The 20,753-nt window shown below is 38.4% G+C and overlaps 1 protein-coding gene across 1 annotated transcript in view; it reads right to left on the bottom strand.

Annotated features, from left to right (window-relative positions):
* Positions 1-20,753, bottom strand: part of STARD9 (StAR related lipid transfer domain containing 9) — a 103,897-nt gene that overhangs the window by 66,644 nt on the left and 16,500 nt on the right. Inside the window, exons 4-7 of the mRNA XM_070741271.1 lie at positions 3,965-4,081; positions 1,482-1,514; positions 1,334-1,395; positions 316-428 (exon numbers count right to left, since the gene is read on the bottom strand). Coding sequence (XP_070597372.1) covers positions 316-428; positions 1,334-1,395; positions 1,482-1,514; positions 3,965-4,081 — 325 coding nt within the window. The remainder of the gene's footprint in view (positions 1-315; positions 429-1,333; positions 1,396-1,481; positions 1,515-3,964; positions 4,082-20,753) is intronic.

Genomic DNA, 20,753 nt, shown 5'->3' with positions numbered 1-20,753 from the left:
AATCATACCCATTCCGACAACAACCATACATAACATTTGTTGGCCAGGGGGCTAAGATCTAATTGCCCCTAGCCAAACAGCATAAATAAAACTCTTATGTAAGGCGAGGAGGGTGGGGGCAGTGCAAATCTCCAGGTGGAGCTGATTCCAGAGGACTGGGACCTCCACAGAGATGGCTCTTCCCCTAGGCCCTGCCAAGTGACATTGTCTAGTTAACGGGACTTGGAGAATTATTTCACACGATGTACAGAAATAAAACTGGAGTAAGATATTTCCCTCTCTCTGAATAATATCTATGTTTAAAAATACAATTACCTTGGACATATGGGCCCATCTCAGGGTGTTCACGGACACGAAGTGTATACGGCTTCTTATGGTTTGACTGCCTTAATAAATCGCGGACCTGCTCATTATAAATTTCTAGGAAACTGGAAGGAAATAGAGATAAGCAAAATATTCTTCATCTAAGTATTTGGACATTGAAGTAGCAAGATCAATCCAGCAAAGTAATAAAACCCTCATTGTGTATTGGACAAAATAAGTAAGTAAGTAAGTAAGTAAGTAAGTAAGTAAATAAATAAATAAATAAATAAAAAATAATAAATGAATAATGAATAATAAATAAATAAATAAATAAATAAATAAAGTCACAAAATATTATAGAACTAGCTTTGGAGAATATTGGTAGGAAGGCACAGATTGAAGAGTTTCTATTAGAGAGTTGTGAATTGCCTTGCATTCAGTTCCAAAAAGCCTTCAGAGGAATGAACGTAATACTCGATTATAATTCTTTAAAGTAGCCTTTCTTAGGATTTTATTGGAAGTGCAAAGGGTGACTAAACAATCCCACAAAAAGGAATGATTGTTTTAAAGAGTTGTAGAAACTGCTAGGTTCATATTCCTAGACACTCTAAAGTTCCTTTTAGAAATCAAACCAGAAACACTGCAAAGCCCTATTAATTCCATTCCCTGCAGTTTTGCATCTGTAAAAGCTATTATTTAAGTATGACTACATTTAATATTAATATATCACTAAATATTTACTTTGACAAACTATCATAACCAATGCCTATGTTATAACTATCAATGTAAAAGTTCCATGATGTTTATGGGATTTCTAAATATTTAACTGAACACAGCCCAAATATTAGACATCTGAACATGCTATAAAACATGATGTAATTACAAATGACAATAATTATGCTTTCTTGAAGAAAGAAAGAAAGAAAGAAAGAAAGAAAGAAAGAAAGAAAACAATCAATCAGTGGTTTGAAACAGAAAATAAGACTTGGTAAAAACATATGACCATATGAGAAAATTAAGTAATACCTACCTAACTTCTACTCTGCATGAAGTTGACTGCTTGGAAGAGGCACCTTCTCTTGAAAAAAGACCCTACGAAAAGCAATAATTTACATTTTCTATTCTTTGTGATAAAATTAAGCAAACTTAAATGAAATATTTAATTTAATAACATATACCTGACATATCCGAGGCGTTAATCCAATGGAAGCCTTGAAGAAAAAAGAAGACATTGTGTGAAAACTGTTCCTTGTGTGTTTTAGAAGAATCACTAGCATTGATTCAACTTCCTGAATTCTCCCGGTCTGTGACAATTCTCCATGACCAACTTGCCACGGTCAACTCAACTCAGGATAACTCACTATAGGACAAGAGTTACACTAATATAAAAGAAATGCTGGACCAGAATAATTAAAGAAAGGATGAAAAGGGGGAGACAGAATAACATTTGAATAGGAAAAAAATAAAATAAAATTCTATTTATCTTAAATAATTACCGTATTTTTGGGTGTATAAGACACACCTTTTTCCTACCTAAAGGTGGCTGATAATTAGGGTGAGTCTTATACTCTGAATGTAGCTTTTCCCCAGTCCTAATTAGCTGCTAACAATCTTTCCAGATCTTACTTTGCAGGCTCTTTCATTGCTTCTCTCTGTGAAGAATGTTTTCCAAGCCCTAAGCCTTTGCAGGGTTTTTTTCATTCCTCTAACTTGCTCCAAGTAAGTTTCTTTCCAGTCCTAATCAGGTGCTAATGATGTTCCCAGCTCTTAATGGCTTGCAAGCTTTTTCATTGTTGCTCTCTGTCAAGAAGGATCTCTAAACCCTGTCTTTGTAGGGGTTTTTTTTCATTGCTTTACTTGCTCCAGATGTTTCTTTCCAGCCCTAACCAGGTGCTATTAATGTTCCCAAGCTCTTTCATTGTTACTATGTCAGAATAAAGGTTTTTAAAGCCCTTAACCAGGGAAAAAAATAATATGCTGAAGGTAACCAGACTAAGGATGCTAGCCAGATGAATATCTGGTAAGCAGATTCTTTCCCCTATTTTCCTCCCACAAAACTAAGCTGTGTCCTATACTTTGGTGCATCTTATATCCCGAAAAATACAGTAAGTAGAATTATTAAACTGTCTTGCAACTGTCTTGTCCCATAGTAAGTTGGCCATGGTGAGTTGTCCTTCAAATGAGCTGGCCGCGGTGAGTTTTTCCTGTGGCAAGTTGTCCTATTGTGGAATTACCCAGCCAACCTACTGATCCATGCTGAGAGTTGAAGTCACTCCATCTTAAAAGTTGTTAAGTTTGAGAAACATTGATCAAAAGTGTGGAGTTAGTGTTGAGGAAACATACAGGAAGCTACATGCTATGTGCTTCAACTTGACAAAACCAGACTAGTTGGCGTTCCATGATATTATTTTACATGCTTTCTTACATAGAGGAGTATACAGTGTTCCCTCGATTTTCATGGGTTCGAACTTTGCGAATAGCCTATACCACGGTTTTTAAAAAAATATTAATTAAAAAATACTTGGTTTTTTTCTATACCACATTTTTTCCCCTATACTGTGGTTTTTCCCGCCCGATGACATCATATGTCATCGCCAAACTTTCATCTGCCATTGCTGATTGGCCGAAATCTCGGGCAGTCAGCATTGTTATCACAAAAATTTCGCCCGTCATTGCTGATGGCCTGAAATCTCCAACAGATTGTGGAACTTTGGGATCCCAACATGACTCGCTCTATACACTTTAAGGCCTCCCTTGACAACATCGTTGCACCGTACAGAAGAGCTAGGTTAGCCCAGAAAAAGAAACTGCGCCAACAACTACCCATAACTATGTTCATCACGAAAACCAAGAGGTCTGTCATGCAATCGCCTTCAGCGTCCATTGCAGAAGTGCCCGATGAAATGATGATTGAAGAAGATCCTTAGTTATGTTAATAATTTTTGCAAATAAATAACATAAAAAATAATTATTGTTAATAAATAATTATGTTTATAAATATCAGGATCACTAAGTGTCTTATTCAATGGTGAGTACCAGTAATAATGGTGAGTAAATGGTTGTTAAGGGAATGGGAAATGGTAATTTAGGGGTTTAAAGTGTTAATGGATGTCTTGGGATACTGTCCATAGCCAAAAATGGTGTATTTACTTCCGCATCTCTACTTCGCGGAAATTTGACTTTCACGGGCGGTCTCAGAACGCATCCTCCGTGAAAATCGAGGGAACACTGTATTATTAATATAGACTATATTCTTGTAAAATAGCATGAAAAGTATTATTTTAATATCATTCATTCATTCATTCATTCGTTCATTCATTCATTCGTTCATTCAATTTTTATGCCGCCCTTCTTCTTAGACTCAGGGCGGCTTACAACATGTTAGCAATAGTACTTTTTAACAGAGCCAACATATTGTCCCCACAATCTGGGTCCTCATTTTACCCACCTTGGAAGGATGGAAGGCTGAGTGAACCTTGAGCTGGTGATGAGATGTGAACCGCTAACCTACAGATCTACAGTCAGCTTCAGTGGCCTGCAGTACAGCACTCTACCTGCTGCGCCACCCAGCTCTCTTCCAATGGTGATCTTGAATATTAAAACTATTTTTTAATTTTTTAAAAAGATAAAGCAAAGTACAGAATCAAGGATATAAACTCACTGGAGTTCCCATCATGGTGTATGTTTTTCCTGAACCTGTCTGTCCATAAGCAAAAAGACACATATTGTATCCTTTAAAAGCACTGGATAACACAATTGTACCAAGATCCTGAAAAACCTGCAAAGAACACAGAGAGAAATTATACACTGATGTGTGATGCTAAGCTTATTATTCGTACATCTAAAATGCTTTTAAATTCCAGCATAGAGTTTCTCAAAACAGAGAGAGGGAGCGGAAGGACAAATGTTTTAACAAAATACAAAGATCAATCTGGTACACTTTTAAATTCTTAAATTTCTCTCCAAACAAAATAATGAAATTACTTCTTGTTGGGAATAATGAAGAAACAGTACCCCCAAAACATACAATACTTAACAATACACATTATAATGGCAGCGAGAATAGCATATGCTCAATACTGGAAGAACAAACTAATCTCACCGGAAAATGTACTAATAACTTATAGGTGTGCCAAGATGGATAGGCTGACCATGGAGCTTAAAGGACAAAATAACTCTGAATACTACGATGGTACAACTGGATTAAGAAAAATAGAAAGGACCATGAAATAATGTGAAACGAATCATGAAAATGGGGAACTTTGTAAATATATGAATTATTGTATATTACTAAATAGAAATAACTTAAGAAAACAGGTGCAGATCTGTGTTAAAATATTGTGATGTTTTAAAAATGAAAAATAATTAAAAAATTCAAAATAGAAATGAGTTCACCAAACTTTTTTTACATACATTTCATTCTCAATAGGTACAAGTAATCCTCGGCTTATGATCACAACTGAGCCCAAAATTTCAGTTGCTAATCAAGACATTTTAGTGAGCTTTGCCTCATTTTACAACTTTTTATGCCAGAGTTGTTAAATGAATCACTGCAGCTGTTAAGTGAGTAACACGGTTGTTAAATGAATCTGGCTTCCCCATTGATTTTGTTTGTTTGTTGATTGCAAAAGGTGATCACATAAACATGGAACATGCAATTGTTAAAAGTACATGCCAGTTGCTAAGTGCCCTAATTTTGATCATATGTATTAGGACTCTGCCTAACATTTGGGTTGGCAATATACAAACCAACAATATGTGTTATAACTGAGCTATGTCTATTTGCTGAGGTGTTACAGACTACCACAAGAGGGAGCTAGAGTTCATAGCTTATTTCTCTGAATCACCCTCTCGGTTTCTCTTTGTCTGGCTACTCAATGTTAATGGCTACTCAATGTTAGGTATGCTCTGCAATGTCTCTGCAATCTCTCTATGCATTGTAGTCATGTATTATAGCTAAAATGTGTTAAGGTTTGATATCTTTGTTTACTGATTATGACAAAACAAATGGCTTTGTCTTATGTACTACAAGACTATGTACTTGGTAATATTTGGATAACTGACTTATTATGAATAATTGAAAACTGTTTTGCATGGCCAGAATTAAAGCACTGTACTGTAGATTTTCTAATAACCAATTGCTACTGCAAGTTAAATAATAAAATGTTGGGTTTGCTATTTAAGGTTTGTAATTAAACCGAGTCCTCGGAGAGGGGCGGCATATAAATCAAATGAATGAATGAATGAATGAATGAATGAATGAATGAATGAATGAATGAATGAATAAGTAAATAAATAAATAATATCAGCTTGATCTTGTTGGATGTATTATCAAATCCTGCTGATTCTATAAGGTACTGTTCTTTGAGTGTTCCCTTTATTTTTTTGAGCGGTGTACATTCTGTGCCATTAATATAGTCAAAACTGGTTCTTTTTACAAACATTGTAATCTTTCCTATTAGTTTAGACAAAAATATTCTCAAATATTGCAATTAGAACATCTGTTTTTATTTAAATTGATGCTTTCTGTGAAGAACACTCTTTCTAAAAAGGAGGAAGAACGCCAACACTGTCAACATTCCAGGAAGTTATACTTTTTAATGAACTCTAACTTTCCACAAAATTATACTAGAACATAGTTATAGTTATAGTTTATTAGATTTGTATGCCGCCCCTCTCCGAAGACTCGGGGCGGCTCACAGCATAGCAATAATACAATACATTACAAATCTAACAATAAAAAATTAGATCCATTTAAAAAGACATTAATAACATAATAAAACCCCTACACATTCAACCTAATCTATCATGCAGTAAGGCCAAAAATATAATAAAAAAGGGAAAGATGGTAATTATCCCCACGCCTGGCGACAAAAGTGGGTCTTGAGCATTTTACCGAAGGTGAGGAGGGTGGGGGCTATTTGAATCTCTGGAGGGAGTTGATTCCAGAGGGCTGGGGCCGCCACAGAGTAGGCTCTTCCCCTGGGTCCCGCCAACCGACATTGTTTGGTTGACGGGACCTGGAGAAGGCCCACTCTGTGGGACCTAATCAGCCGCTGGGATTCGTGCGGCAGGAGGTGGTCTCGAAGATACTCTGGTCCGATGCCATGTAAGGCTTTATAGGTCATAACCAACACTTTGAATTGTGACCGGAAACTAATCGGCAGCCAGTGCAGGCCGCAGAGTGTTGGTGAAATGTGGGCAGATCTTGGAAGCCACACGATGGCTCTCGCGGCCGTGTTCTGCACGATCTGAAGTTGTACTAAAGTTGTACTAAACATGTACTAAAGCTTTATCCTTCATTTTGAACCTACTCCTAATAAAATATATACCGTATTTTTCGGACTATAAGATGCACCCCCCCAAAAAAGTGGGTGGAAATGTCTGTGCGTCTTAAAGAACGAATATATTTTTGCCCTCCCAAACCCCCTCTGGGGCACATTTTTGCCCTCCCTGGCATGCTTCTGGGTGCAGGGGAGGGCAAAAACAGGACACGTGGAGGCCAAAAACTATTTTTTTCTCATTTTCCTTCTCTAAACCTTGGTGCATCTTATAGACTAGTGCGTCCTATAGTGCAACAAATACAAGAAACTACTACAAGAAGCCCTGTGTGCTGTATATTTTCCCCCATCTTCTGGTTTGATTTCTGAACACATTCTTATTCACCTTTCATTTGAATGGAACTTAAATGAATAGTTTATCTGTATCAAAAGACACAAATTCTTCTTGTGACAACACTGAATTATGATTTAAAGTCCTTTTTGGTTATTAATTAATTCCTTCAATAGCTCAGCTAAAGATATGTATGAGCATAGGTGTATGAACATACATATTTCAGGACACTCTTACAAATTAATGCTGAGAATCATCCCTCCAATACATTACTAGACATTTTCAACCTTGAAATCTAAAAATTTGATAGAAAATTATTATCAGTAACTATTTGGTGCACTATGATATTTATTTATTTATTTATTTATTTTGTCCAATACACAATGAGGGTTTTAGTGGGTATATATCTATATACACATAGTAAAATACATGATGAAGGTTATACAGGAGATACTCATAGTAAAATATATCTAAGAAAGAAGAGAAAAGAAGATATAGTAATAGAACATATCAATGAAAGAATAGAAGAAGAGATATAGGAATAGAAGAAAGGTATATGAGATATAGGTGAGCAATAGGACAGGGGACGGAAGGCACTCTAGTGCAGAGGTCCCCAACCGCCGGTCCGCGGACCGGGACCGGGCCGTTGGGGCTTTTCAGCCGGTCCGCGGCGCCAGGGCCCCCTCGGCCTTTCCGCACCACCAGCGGCGCTCCCCCCGCCAGCCAGCCAAGCCCCGCGCCCGCCGGAACCGGCTCCTCGCTCTCCCCCTGCCGCCCGCCGCGTTTGCAGGAGGTGGGGAGGGTTGGGCGGCCCGCCAAGGCCAGGAGGGACGCCGCTGCCCCCCCTTCCCTCTCTCCGCCCGCCGCTGCGCTTCCTTGACGCCGAGAGGAAATGCCGGCAAAGGCTTTCCTCAGCGGAGGCCGGCGAAGGTGATATTGAATGTCGGGGGAGAACGGGCGGTTGCACGCGCTCCCTATCTCCCTGCTAGCCCACTCGGAATATTCAAAATAAGAAAAACCTTTGCCGGCGAAGGCTTTTCTTATTTTGAATATTCCGAGTGGGCTAGCAGGGGGATAGGGAGCGCGTGCAACCGCCCGTTCTCCCCCGACATTCAATATCACCTTCGCCGGCCCCGCCTCTCCTGCAAACCCCCTTGCTGAGAGCCCGGGGCGAAAGTGCTCTCGCAAAGGTGAGGCAGGCAGGGCGTGCGCGCGTCATCGCTGAGAAGAACGGAGAGAGAACGAGAGTGAGTGAGAGCAACAGACAGCAAGATAGAGAGAAAGTGAGAAAGAGAGAGTGAGAAAGGGGGGGAGAGAAAGAGATAGCAAGAGAGAGAACAAGAGAAAGAGCGTGAGAAAGAAAACAAGAAAGAGTGAGAGAGAGAGAAAGCAAAAGAGACAGAAAGAAAACAAGAGAGAGAAAGTGAGAAGAAGAGAGAGAAAGAGGGGGGAGAGAGAGAAAGAGAGAGGGGGGAGAGAGAGAAAGAGAGGGAGAGGGAGAAAGAGAGAGGGAGAGGGGGGAGAGATAGCAAGAGAGGGAGAGAGGGAAAGGGGGAGAGAGGGGGGAGAGAAAGAGAGAGGGAGAGAGAGAGGAGATAAAGGAAGAGGAGAGAGAGAAAGGAAGAGAAAGAAAGAAAGAGGGATAGAAAGAAAGAGAGAGTGAGAGATGCTCAGTGAGCCTTTCTTTGAAGTTGCCTCTTTCTTTCTCTTTCTTGCTTTCTTTCTTGCTCTTTTTCTTTCTCTCTTTTACCTTCCCTTCCTCTATTTCTTCTTTTCTTTCTCCTTCCTACCTTCTTCCCTTACTCTCCCCTTTCATAAGTTTCCTTGCTTCCTTCCTCTGTTCCTGTCCCTTCCCCCTTTCTTTCTTTCTTTCCTTCCTTTCCTCCCTCCATTTCTTGCTTTCCTTTTCCTTCCTCCCTTCTTTCCTCCGTCATTCCCGTCTTTCACTCCTTCCTCTCTTACTCTCCCCTTTCACACCTTTCCTTGCTTCCTTTGCACCCTTCTTTTGTTCCTGTCCCTTCCCTCTTTCCTTCCTTCCTTCCCACCCTCCGTCCATTCATTCACCCATTCCTCTCTTGATCGCCCCTTTTACGGCGCCGCTGACAGCTAGCTCCCCCCCCCCCACCAGGCCATGGAAAACTGGTCTAGCTTAAAGCCGGTCCCTGGTGCAAAAAAGGTTGGGGACCTCTGCTCTAGTGCATTTGCACTCGCCCCTTACTAACCTCTTAGGAATCTGGATAGGTCAACCGTAGATAATCTAAGGGTAAAGTGTTGGGGGTTTGAGGATGACACTATGGAGTCCGGTAATGAGTTCCACGCTTCGACAACTCGGTTACTGAAGTCATATTTTTTACAGTCAAGTTTGGAGCAGTTAATATTAAGTTTAAATCTGTTGTGTGCTCTTGTGTTGTTGTGGTTGAAGCTGAAATAGTTGCCGACAGGCAGGACGTTGCAGCATATGATCTTGTGGGCAATACTTAGATCTTGTTTAAGGCGTCTTAGTTCTAAACTTTCTAGGCCCAGAATTGAAAGTCCCGTCTCGTAGGGTATTCTATTTCGAGTGGAGGAGTGAAGGTCTCTTCTGGTGAAGTATCTTTGGACATTTTCAAGGGTGTTAATGTCTGAGATGCGATATGGGTTCCAAACAGATGAGATGTATTTGAAGATGGGTCTGGCAAAAGTTTTGTAAGCTCTGGTAAGTAGTGTGAGATTGCCAGAGCAGAAGCTACGTAGGATTAGGTTTACAACTCTTGAAGCCTTCTTGGCTATATTGTTGCCGTGGGCTTTGGCACTTAAATCTTTTGTTATTAGTATACCAAGGTCTTTAACCGAGTGGGTATTATCTGTGATAATTTGATTATTCAGTTCGTATTTGGAGTTCAGATTCTTCTTCCCAATGTGTAGGACAGAGCATTTGCTAGTTGAGATTTGGAGTTGCCATGTGATAAGACCACTCAGAAGCAGCGTCGAGGTCTTTTTGGAGAGTAGTTGTGTTATCGGTGGTGTTGAAGAGTTTTACATCGTTGGCGAAGAGGACACAGTTGCTTCTGATGTAATCGCAAAGGTCATTGATGTAGAGAATGAAGAGCATTGGTCCCAGTACACTACCTTGGGGAACACCGCTTTTAACTGGGATGGGGATGGATATGGTGGATATTGCACTAGCATCCTGCTATTTTTTGGAAAGCTCACTGTTCAATAAATTGATGGGAGGCCTATATAGTTAATTCTGAAAGGCAGTAAAGGCCTTGCTAATTGTGCACATAATCCCTCATCTTTCATGGCAATTTTGATGCCAAAATATTGGTATCATAAGTGATACCATCTTCAATAATCCTCTATAATCCTTCTTCCTCTATATTATTCTTTACTCTTTTTGAATTTATAATTATTTTGTTTTGCTTTATATAGATGCAACGTTCAATATCCATCACTGTTCCTTTTTCCACCATTTCTCTTATATGCATTTTTTCCCCTCAAGCAGGGCTGTTAAATATGCATTGAAGCAATGTAAATAAGTTGAATGTGGATTGAGCATTCTGATTGGTTGAAACAATGACAGTTGAGTTTAGGCGGGAAAGTAAAAGTATATAAGGAGCCTTCTGACACTGTTACAGTCAGTCACGTTCTGAGCTGAAGTCACTTTCCAAAAAGAGCTTTCTCCTGCTGAGCCGAATAAATAATTTAAAAGAACCGACTGCCTCAGTCTTCTTCAAGGGCCATTTCCCCCTGATAATAGTCAAGCATTTTTTTCTCGTACTTCCCATTAGAATAATTCCACTCATCTCTCTAGCAATTTGTGAAATAATTATTTTCAGTTCCAAACAGCTTACACATTCCATTTTCTTATGTATACTTTCCCATGCATTCCTAGGCTATCTTGCAGGGTGTTTTTTCCCCTCCCGAATTGTGCTTTTTTTTCCTTATAGTCATTCTATAATTACTGTATGGTTCCCTCCCCCCACAATCCAATAGTGGGTTCCTACTGATACGGTATGGTACGTATGCACCAGTAACAGCACACTGTGCAGCCCAGTGCGGTCTCTGGGAGCTGCCATTTTTTCCAAATTTTTTTGGAATATTTTTTTATTTGGGATTTATTTATTTATTTATTTTTTCTTCTTCTGAGCATGCACAGAAGCAGAGTTTTTGGCACTGCGCATGTGTCGCAATTTTGTTTTGGGCGGGTTCTTTTTTTCCTTCTGAGCATGTGCAAAAGCCAAGTTCCGGCACTGTACATGCAGCAGCCATCTGTTTTTCGGCTTCGTGCTGTGCAGGAAGAAGCAAACTAGTACGAAGTTAAATCACAACCCATCCCTGCTACAACCTACAATGGTGGTAGCATCCCGAGCTTATATGACTGTCATTTGTGACACAGCCAGAAGGCTTGTGACAAACAAAGTCAATGGGGGGGAGCCAGATTTGCTTAAATAGTCCTCAACTTATGACCACAATTGAGCCCCCAATTCTATTGTTAAGTGAGCATTGCCCCATTTTGTGACCTTTCTTGGTACAGCTGTTAAGAGAATCATTGTAGTGGATAAGTTAGTAACACAGTTGTTAAGCAAATCTGGTCATAAGTATGAACTAGTTGCCAAACATCTGAATTTTGATCACATGATCATAGGGCTGCTACAAAGGCCGTAAGTTTGAAAGTTAGTCATAAGTGACTTTTTACAGTGCCATTGTAACTTTGAACAGTCACTAAATGAAGTTGAGGACTACCTGTATGTGATTCATTTTACTACAGTGATTAGTGTAATAACAAGGCAAAATATTTGTAAAATCGGGCACAAATCACTTAACAAGGTGAGGACTACCTATACATTTTTTTAAAAAATCATTGATCATTACTCTTTCCTGGTATATAACAACAATTCTTACTTTCAGGCACACCCAATGTGGATGATGTTAATACGTTTGTGTGTGTGTGTGTGTGTGTGTGTGTGTGTGTGTGTGTGAAAGAGAGAGAGAGAGAGATGGGCAGGGAGGCAGACATAAAATCTACATCTTAACTTACACACAAAAATTCATCAGCTGTGCTTCACAGTAACAAATCACATTTGTTTCATTATATTCCTTCTTTTACTTTCACAAATGAAGTTTATTTATTAACGCCTGTCTTTCTTCTTGCACTCCCAAGTTCCAGTCTTCCAATATCCCATGACTGTCAACTGATCTGCCTAGAGAGATTTCATTTATTTACTGCTGCTCCAATCCAGTGGAAAATTGAACAGCTGCAGCTTATAATGATTTTAGTGATTCAAGACTTTCCAGGACACTTTTTAATACAAGGAGGAGATATTATACTTGGTATCAGCATTCCCCAATAATGATATTTCCAGCAACCATCTATTATCCTATGTATTGCAGGCTAACTCTGCCCACTGCTAGAAGTTTGATCTTGATTGAGCTCAGCCTTCCATCATTCTGAGATAAATAAAATGAGGACCCAGATTGTTTGGGGCAACATGATGTCTCTGTAAACTGCTCAGTGCGTGCTGTAAAACACTATGAAGTGATATAAAAGACTAACTGCTATTGCTATTAATTGCTGTGTGTGTGTGTGTGTGTATGTATATATATGTATATATATATGTGTGTGTGTGTGTGTTTTGTAGATTTTCACGGGTATATATATGTAGATTGTTCTGAGTTCGGGTTTTGCCCCATGTAATATTTTGAGTGTCTATGTGACGTTTCGGTGAAATCACATTCACCATCATCAGGCTGAAGTTTTAAGCTTCGTGCTGCTGTAAATATTTACATATTTACAGCAGCACGAAGCTTAAAACTTCAGCCTGATGATAGTGAATGTGATTTCACCGAAACGTCACATAGACACTCAAAATATTACACAGGGCAAAACCCGAACTCAGAACAATCTACATATATATATATATGGGTTTTTTTATGTCGGCTAAAAAAAAAATTGACACACATATATATATATGTGTGTGTGTGTGTGTAAGGTGAGATAACAGAGAGTGATAGAAAAAAACCTGCTCTTTCTAATGAAGATGATTGAAGGTGATGAAACAGAGCTTTCTGTTTTCTCACCTTCAATCTTCTTCATTTTTATTTCATTAGAAAGAGCACATTTTTCCTATCATATAAGTTGTTTTTGTAATAGTTTCTTTTCAAATAAGCTTGCAAAAATCAGTTAAGTGGACACCTGGTCCACTTGACAAAGAATGACCCAAATCCCAGCCCCAATTACCATCATTAAATGAGGACTACCTATAACAATGCTAAGCATACACCTAATCCTTTAACCGTCTGTAATGATATAGCAATACAATCAGAATTATGCCATAAGTGCCAGAAAAATAACCACCTTGTATCTGACTTATTTTACACTTGGAGCTATTAAAAGATTCTATTGGACTAAAAGTTTAGTGCCACATTTTACAGATTTAATCATTGTTCTTTAAGCACCCCTTCAAATATTTTGATGGCCCAAACTGTACATATTTTGTCAGTAAAATATATAAAGAAAATGACTAACTGGAGTTAAATTATAACTTGAATATACATTTTTGGCATATAACTACATGCCAAGGCATCAGATAAATTATTTATCCCTCTGTCAAAATAATGAAAGGCAACATGAAAAGAACCCTTATAGAAGAGGGAATAGAAGAAGTGCGTCCTTTCTTATTAAAAAGGTAAAAAGCGAATACAGGAAGGAAGGACTAATGTAGTAGCTTTGTTCCATCAATACTGGGTCTTTTCTACATGTGAATCTCATGAGGAATACCAAATTAATCCCAGCTGAAGACTTTCTATGTGAAAAGAAAGCAGCAACCAGAATACAGGGACTCTCATTATATTCATTAATGGAGGAAGAAACTTCTGCTATGACGCTAGGTTTGTTTAAGTAAAGTTACTCTATTCAGGATGAAAAAGAGAGAGGCTGGTCATTTTGCAGCATTTTCTTCCTCCTGTAAAGAGATGACTGGCTACACCACTAGGAATCCTAGCCAATCCTCAGCTGCTCATTCTCTGCACAATTAAACAGGAAATCGTGAAATAGAATGAGTCTATTCTCCAATAGATCAATCTAGAGAAAAGTCTATTGGCTCTGTGTCTAGAAGAGAGGCTCCACTATTGTCTGTTAAGTGTTAGCTTAAGAAATGGTAATTGGTTATGAAAATAAAATAAGCTTCTCCAAAATCACTTCCTTGATATTCGGGCAGCTATCCATACCCAAGGAAGTCTCATCAATTATTGTGAAAAGCTATCCTTTTTTTTTTTTTTAAGATCCTTATGTGAAAGTGTTCTTCCCCGTTTTTCTTATATTGTAATATAGAAAGAGATAAAATCTGGTTTTATCTCCTTTCTATTTCACAGTTTTTATTTTAGGATGCTTCGACAGTTTCTCTAAGTTACCTGTGATTTTTTTTTAAGGAAGAAGCAGTAAAAATGGACTTTATATCATTATAAATAAGGGTGTGATTTTTGAGCAATATTTTGTTAGATTAATAGAAAAAATTATTTATTTATTTATTGGTTTGTTTGTTTGCAGCGTTTATATGCCGCATACAAATCTAAATAATAAATAAATAAATAAATAAATGAAACAAGGATTTCTGTACAAGAATTATTTGGGGCAGATGGCATTGCACGTCAGTAAATTTTCTCACATGGAAATTAGGGAAAGAGGTCTACATAACTTAAACTTTTTTTGCAGACTAGAAGATCACTAAAAGTCCACAGAGAGTGGCAGAGTCAAAAGCTTTAACTTATTTCTAAAGGGCAATTTGTATTAAAAAAGCTCCTGCATGAATATATCCAGTTATCATCAATCTCTCCCACATAGTGAAACCCCCCACAAAATACATACAGCATATTGGGAGAAGACCTCCACCCCACAACTCTCAAAAATAATCTCCAGGCAAGCGAAAGGCACTGCCGCTAAATATGGGAAATAGATAAGTCAAAATTTCCATAATATTAATACCTCATTATTATTACTATTATTTTGACCATTGTATACAAATAGTCTTCAACTTATGACCACAACTGAGCCCCAAGTGAGATGTTAAGTGAGATGTTGGTTAAGTGCGGTTTGCTCCATTTTATGACCTTTCTTGCCACAACTGCTAAGTGAATAACTGCAGGTGATTATGTCAGTAAACTGGTTATTAAGTGAATCTGGTTTCCCCATTGACTTTTACTCAGAAGGTTGCAAAAGGTGATCATATGACCTCGCAACACAGCAACAATCATAAATATGAACCATTTGCCAAGCATTTGACTATTGATCACATGACTATGGGGATGTCGAAAAGGTCATAATTCTAAAAAATGGTCATAACTCACATTTTCACTACCCATGGAACTTTGAACGGTCACTATATGAACTGTTGTAAGTTGAGGACTACATATATCTTTACCCAATATAGATATCCAAAAAACTATTCTTTCAGCTGTTTTTTTCCCTTTCTTAAGAGAAATTCAATAATGCCAGGAAAAGATTGAGAGACATCACAGAGGTTTCCCTAATCCTATTAGCAAGAGTTCCCAGATAAACAATGCATGTTGTTATTTCAGCTGTTCACTGTATGCATAATGTGGAATACATCCTGGAAAAAAACAATTTTATTTGACTGAAATGTGCCCTGGAGTTATTTGGGGAACATTCATTAGTAGAACAGCATACTCACAAGTGTTATTGACAGTTACCAATTATCTATTTAAGGGAAAATAAGACTGTCATAATGGACATAACTTTGCAAACAATTGTATTATATGTAGAATTAAGTTAAGAAACAGTTTTTAATTACTACAGCACTCAGATCCTAAAGGCAATCAGATTATTTTCTTATACATGAAAACAAAAAGCAGATTGTAAACCAACAGAACAAAAGAGCTAAATTTGATTTTGGAGTTAATATTAATCTCTAACTACAAATAAAGCAAACTTGGAAACACGCCAAAGTTTTCTTTCACTTGTTTTAAAAAAGATGCATGGAACTCTAATTTCTCTGTTCTTTCATCACAACTAAAAACTCCACAAAATTAACTCTTGTGAGAAAGTTCTGATAAACATATATACAATGTAGGTATCACACAAATACAGTGATACCTCGTCTTACAAACCCCTCGTCATACAAACTTTTTGAGATACAAACCTGGGGTTTAAGATTTTTTTGCATCTTCTTCCAAACTATTTTCACCTTACAAACCCAAGCCGCCGCCACTGGGATGCCCCACCTCCGGACTTCTGTTGCCAGCGAAGTGCCCGTTTTTGTGCTGGTGGGGATTCCCCTGAGGCTCCCCTCCATGGGAAACACCACTTCCAGACTTCCATGTTTTTGCGATGCTGCAGGGGAATCCCCGCAGTGCAAAAACGGGAGCTTCGCTGTCAACAGAAGTCTGGAGGTGGGGTTTCGAGGACTTCTGTGTTTTTGCGATGCTGCAATTTCGCTGAGACTCCCCTCGCTGGGAAACCCCACCTCCAGACTTCCATTGACAGCTGCTACCCAGAGGTTCAGAAGACTGGTTTTGTTTTACCTCCATTGGCCAGATAGACTGCCCCCTCCTCTTACCACTGGAGATCCACTAGATCAGGGGTGAGCGAATGAAGCTTCATCTGTGCATGTGCAGGATCTAAGTTACACGTGAGATCATCTTCCCCACCCCTCAATCCATGGAAGACAAATTTTCTTTCAACATCAGTTCCTGTTGCCAGAGACCACTGCAGCAGACAGTCCCACTCCTAGTCCTCCAAAGGCTGGGGAGACTGGCTTCTCCTTCAGCTGCTGGAGATCTTGTAAACCAGTGTTTCCCAACCTTGGCAACTTGAATAAATTTGGACTTCAACTCCCAGAATTCCCCAGCCAGCGAATGCTGGCTGGGGAATTCTGGTAGTTGAAGTCCAAATTTATTCAAGTTGCCAAGGTTGGGAAACACTGTTGTAGGCCATTCTTCCTGTAGCCCTACAGAATTTCTTATAATGCCAACTGAAAATTGATAAAATATATGCTCCCTTTGGGATGATACTTCTGAGTGATGCGATTCTCATAATTCTTCCTTCAATTCCTTTTATATTATTATTTTTTACTTTATATCCTAATCCCTAAATTCTTTTCTAATACCATTGCCCAATCATCCCACAGTGATTAAATGTATCTAGGTTCTATGTCAGATATTTTCCTTCAATTAAATTATCTTACAGAGGACTGTTTGAGAAGAACCTGTAGTCACTTTCAGAACAATTCAGCCAATGAATTGGATGTCAATCAAAGCAGGCAATTTACTGATAACAGATTCATTCTATTACTGATTTTTTTTCAATATATACAGTAGCCTTGAAGAGCTTCAAGACACTGTTGTAGCTCACTATTCAAATGAAGCTTTTGTATATCTAATGGAGTCTGTGGGATGACAGCTTGAAATAGACTCATCGCTGTATAGTTGAAAAAAATGTGAACTTTGCATAGGATAAATTTTATCCTCCCTCTGTAATTTCTCTTACTACAGAATTAATTCTATATACCAATTCGTCAAGCCAAGAATTCTGGAGGGGGAATAAAATCACTAATGCCAAAAAAATGACCTTATTCATGTAGAATCCAAGCCATTTAAATGTCTTCTGAATGCACCAGCTGTGTTACTGGCACATGAAATGTAACACAACTAAACCGTTTTGCAGAGATTTCCCTCCGCCTACTACAGTCCATTATATACTGATCCAATTATTTAAACAAAAAACCCTTTCTTATTGCTTTTCTCTCAGAAAATTAGGGAAACAATGACAACAGCTCAATGGTCACTATTTTATCACCATTTTATGAGAAAAGAGTCACTTGCCTCTACAGTAATTTTCTTAAGTCTCTTCCCAAATAAGTGCATTTAAAAACTAATTTAATCTCAACAAATGCAATACACTGTTTCTATTTTGGATGATTTTTCTGCCAAAAGCAACTAGAATGGGATTCTGCATAGAAACACATGGCCAGATCATTCCCGACTAGAAGGGAGAAATTCTGTTCTGCTTAATCAAATCATGATAAACTTTGGAATTGGAAGGAGGTGCATTCCTAATTTCTGGTTGCTTTTCCATCTTACTTTGTTTTCAGTTTTGTTTCTCATCTTTGCAGCTGATTTCATCCTTTAATTCCTGGTTCCCAACTCTTCACAAAGACTAAATTTGTTTGCAAATGGTGACCCAATATGGACAGGGACCATGTGTTTGCATTTTTAAAAAAGAATCTCTCCACTCAGTTATATGATTAAAAAAACTGGATCAAAGCAGTAGTTTTCATTATAATGCAATTGTACAAAGAATTAGATTTCCATTCTGTACACACTACTCCCAGTCCAGCTTGGGCCATTATGTGCTTTCAATTAAATAAGATCAGAAACAAGACCTAGACACTATATAATTTAAGCACTATTCAATAATTGCATACAAAATTCTGGTCTAGATTTAGTTGAGGGTCCTTGTTATTTCCTGGAATATTTCCCTCAAAGTGCCATTTTACTGTCCCAGAGTTACTAGTTTTCCAGAAACAATTATTCCAGAATAGAAATTTATGATCAAGCTGCAGAATTTTAAACTTTTCCATTGTCAACTATCATAATAATTTATTTATAAACTAGTAATTCTCTCTGGCTTTATCCTACCCTAAACATATTACACATCATTTCTATCCATTTCTTAGTCCTGAATTTGCATAAAAAGGATTTGGAATTTGTACTGAATAAAGAGCTGTGTCACATACTGATTTTTGAATTATCCCAATTCTCCGACCATCCTAAAAATGGTGTTCCAAATCTGTTTTATGTTAGCTACAACCAGCTGAACAATATTCACAAAACATGGTTCATACTTTCTAATAAATGGATTTAAATATTTAAATACATTTAACATTCTATAGCACTTTTAACTTGGTTACTATCTTATGGGCCTAGTGATCTTCTAATAGTCTCTTCTTATCTTCTGGTTGTCTCTATCAGCCTATTAATATTTTGATTCCTTTTCTAAACCTCTGTTTCTATCTTTTGAATTACTTTCTTTCTTATAAAAATTATATGCATTTAAACTCTTCAAATAGTTTTGTAAAAACCATTTTCAAAAGCACATGAACTTTATCTGGAAGCTAACTTTAATGAATTTTTAATTTCAAAAAACCCTGCTCAAGTCTCGTGTGCAGTAAATCTTTTATTTTTTTTTTAGTTTTAGTAATATCCACTTTAGTCCCTCGGGTGAAAAAAGTTCTAACAAAGAATCCTAATGGAAAATATCACGTCTATGTAAAAGCTGTAATATGTTAAACAGATGGTTTGGATTTCACTTTTCTATACTCAGCTGAGTAGAAAGAGAGAATACTTTTTCTTTGAAAATGCACTTTTAACTTTTTAAGATGTTTCCTTAAATGTTAATGTGTTCTGACCCAGCTCCCCAAACGCGACAAACCTTGTGAAGTGAACTCAAAAGATTCCTTTATTAGGAGTGCCGGCAGCTTGGGCAAAAAAGTTTCTCTCAGGTTAACAAGTCTGTCCCTCCGGAAGATGAATAATTGCCTGCCACATCTGTTCATTTCTGCCCCCTGCCTTTTATCCCCACAGGCTAGGGTAGAACTTCACTAGGAAGTGGTGGCGCTTCCTTCTCCAGGATTGTCCCATAGATTTCCATTGCTCTCCTCTTCTCTGCCTTTTCCGTAGCCATGCATCAGGCACTGGACCCAGCTGTTCCTCTTCTTCTCCATCAACCACCTCCAGACCTGCGGACTCTTGACTCTCCATCAGTGGGTTGATGGACAGCCCAGCTCTTCCTGTCTCTCTCCCTGCCAGCTCCATTCCTTCTTCCCCCTCGGAGCTTTCAAGCTGCCTTGATGCTGACCCTCACTCCCATGCCTCCTCCTCCTCCTCTGATTTGGCTGCAGGGGAGGCCAGTGACTGACAAGCCATAACATAATTCAGTGTTTCCCAACCTTGGCAACTTGAAGATATCTGGACTTCAACTCCCAGAATTCCCCAGCCAGCATTCGCTGGCTAGGGAATTCTGGGAGTTGAAGTCCAAATATCTTCAAGTTGCCAAGGTTGGGAAACACTGATATAATGAATGCTTATAATTTCCAGAACATAATGAAATGTTTTAAACCATACTTTCATCCCAGAACTCCCAACACTTTTGTGGAATGTGCAAATTACTGATAGATAATAGTCAATAAATTACACAATAAAGGTAATACCTTACTTACAACAGACCGTTCAAAGTTACAATGGAACTGACAAAAGGGACTTATGACTGTTTTTCACACTTCACACTGCAGCATCCCCATGGGCTTATTTCACCAAAATTCTGCTTGAATCCTCTCAAACGTATGTTTGATCTTCTCTGCTGGTCTTCTAAATTGTTTATACGCTGCTCTTGTTTTTTCCTATCTGCCTCAAGTCTTGAGATCCTTGTCTCCTGATCTTTGGATTGAACTTTTAATTCATTCATACCATTTGTCACTTCTTTCATGGCTAATTGCATGTCTTTGAGTTGTTGTCCTACGTTTGCAAATGCCTGAAGGAGTGTATCCATTTTTCCCCCCAGGTCTGGAATAGTCGCCATTTCCCTTTGTCGTTTTACTCACTTTTTTAACAGTGAAGTTCTGGTCTGTAACTCCTCTTTTTAGCTCATCCTAGCAGGTTTTCCAAGTCTCTTTTAAATTATCTACCTCTCAGTCCACCTTTCACTTAGTTTGAGAGGGCTGTTAAGGGTTAAGATTTGTTTTCTCTAATCACATCTGGAGAGCGTTCCGTGGGAGCGTCTACTCTCGACGCATGCGCAAAGCCTTCCCCATGGGCTCACGATCAAAATTCAGACACCTGGCAAC

The sequence above is a fragment of the Erythrolamprus reginae genome, chromosome 1 (assembly GCF_031021105.1).
Source record: "Erythrolamprus reginae isolate rEryReg1 chromosome 1, rEryReg1.hap1, whole genome shotgun sequence".
Classification (NCBI taxonomy): domain Eukaryota; kingdom Metazoa; phylum Chordata; class Lepidosauria; order Squamata; family Dipsadidae; genus Erythrolamprus; species Erythrolamprus reginae.
The sequence above is the reverse complement of the archived record's forward strand: the minus strand, read 5'-3'. Positions and strand labels throughout refer to the sequence as shown.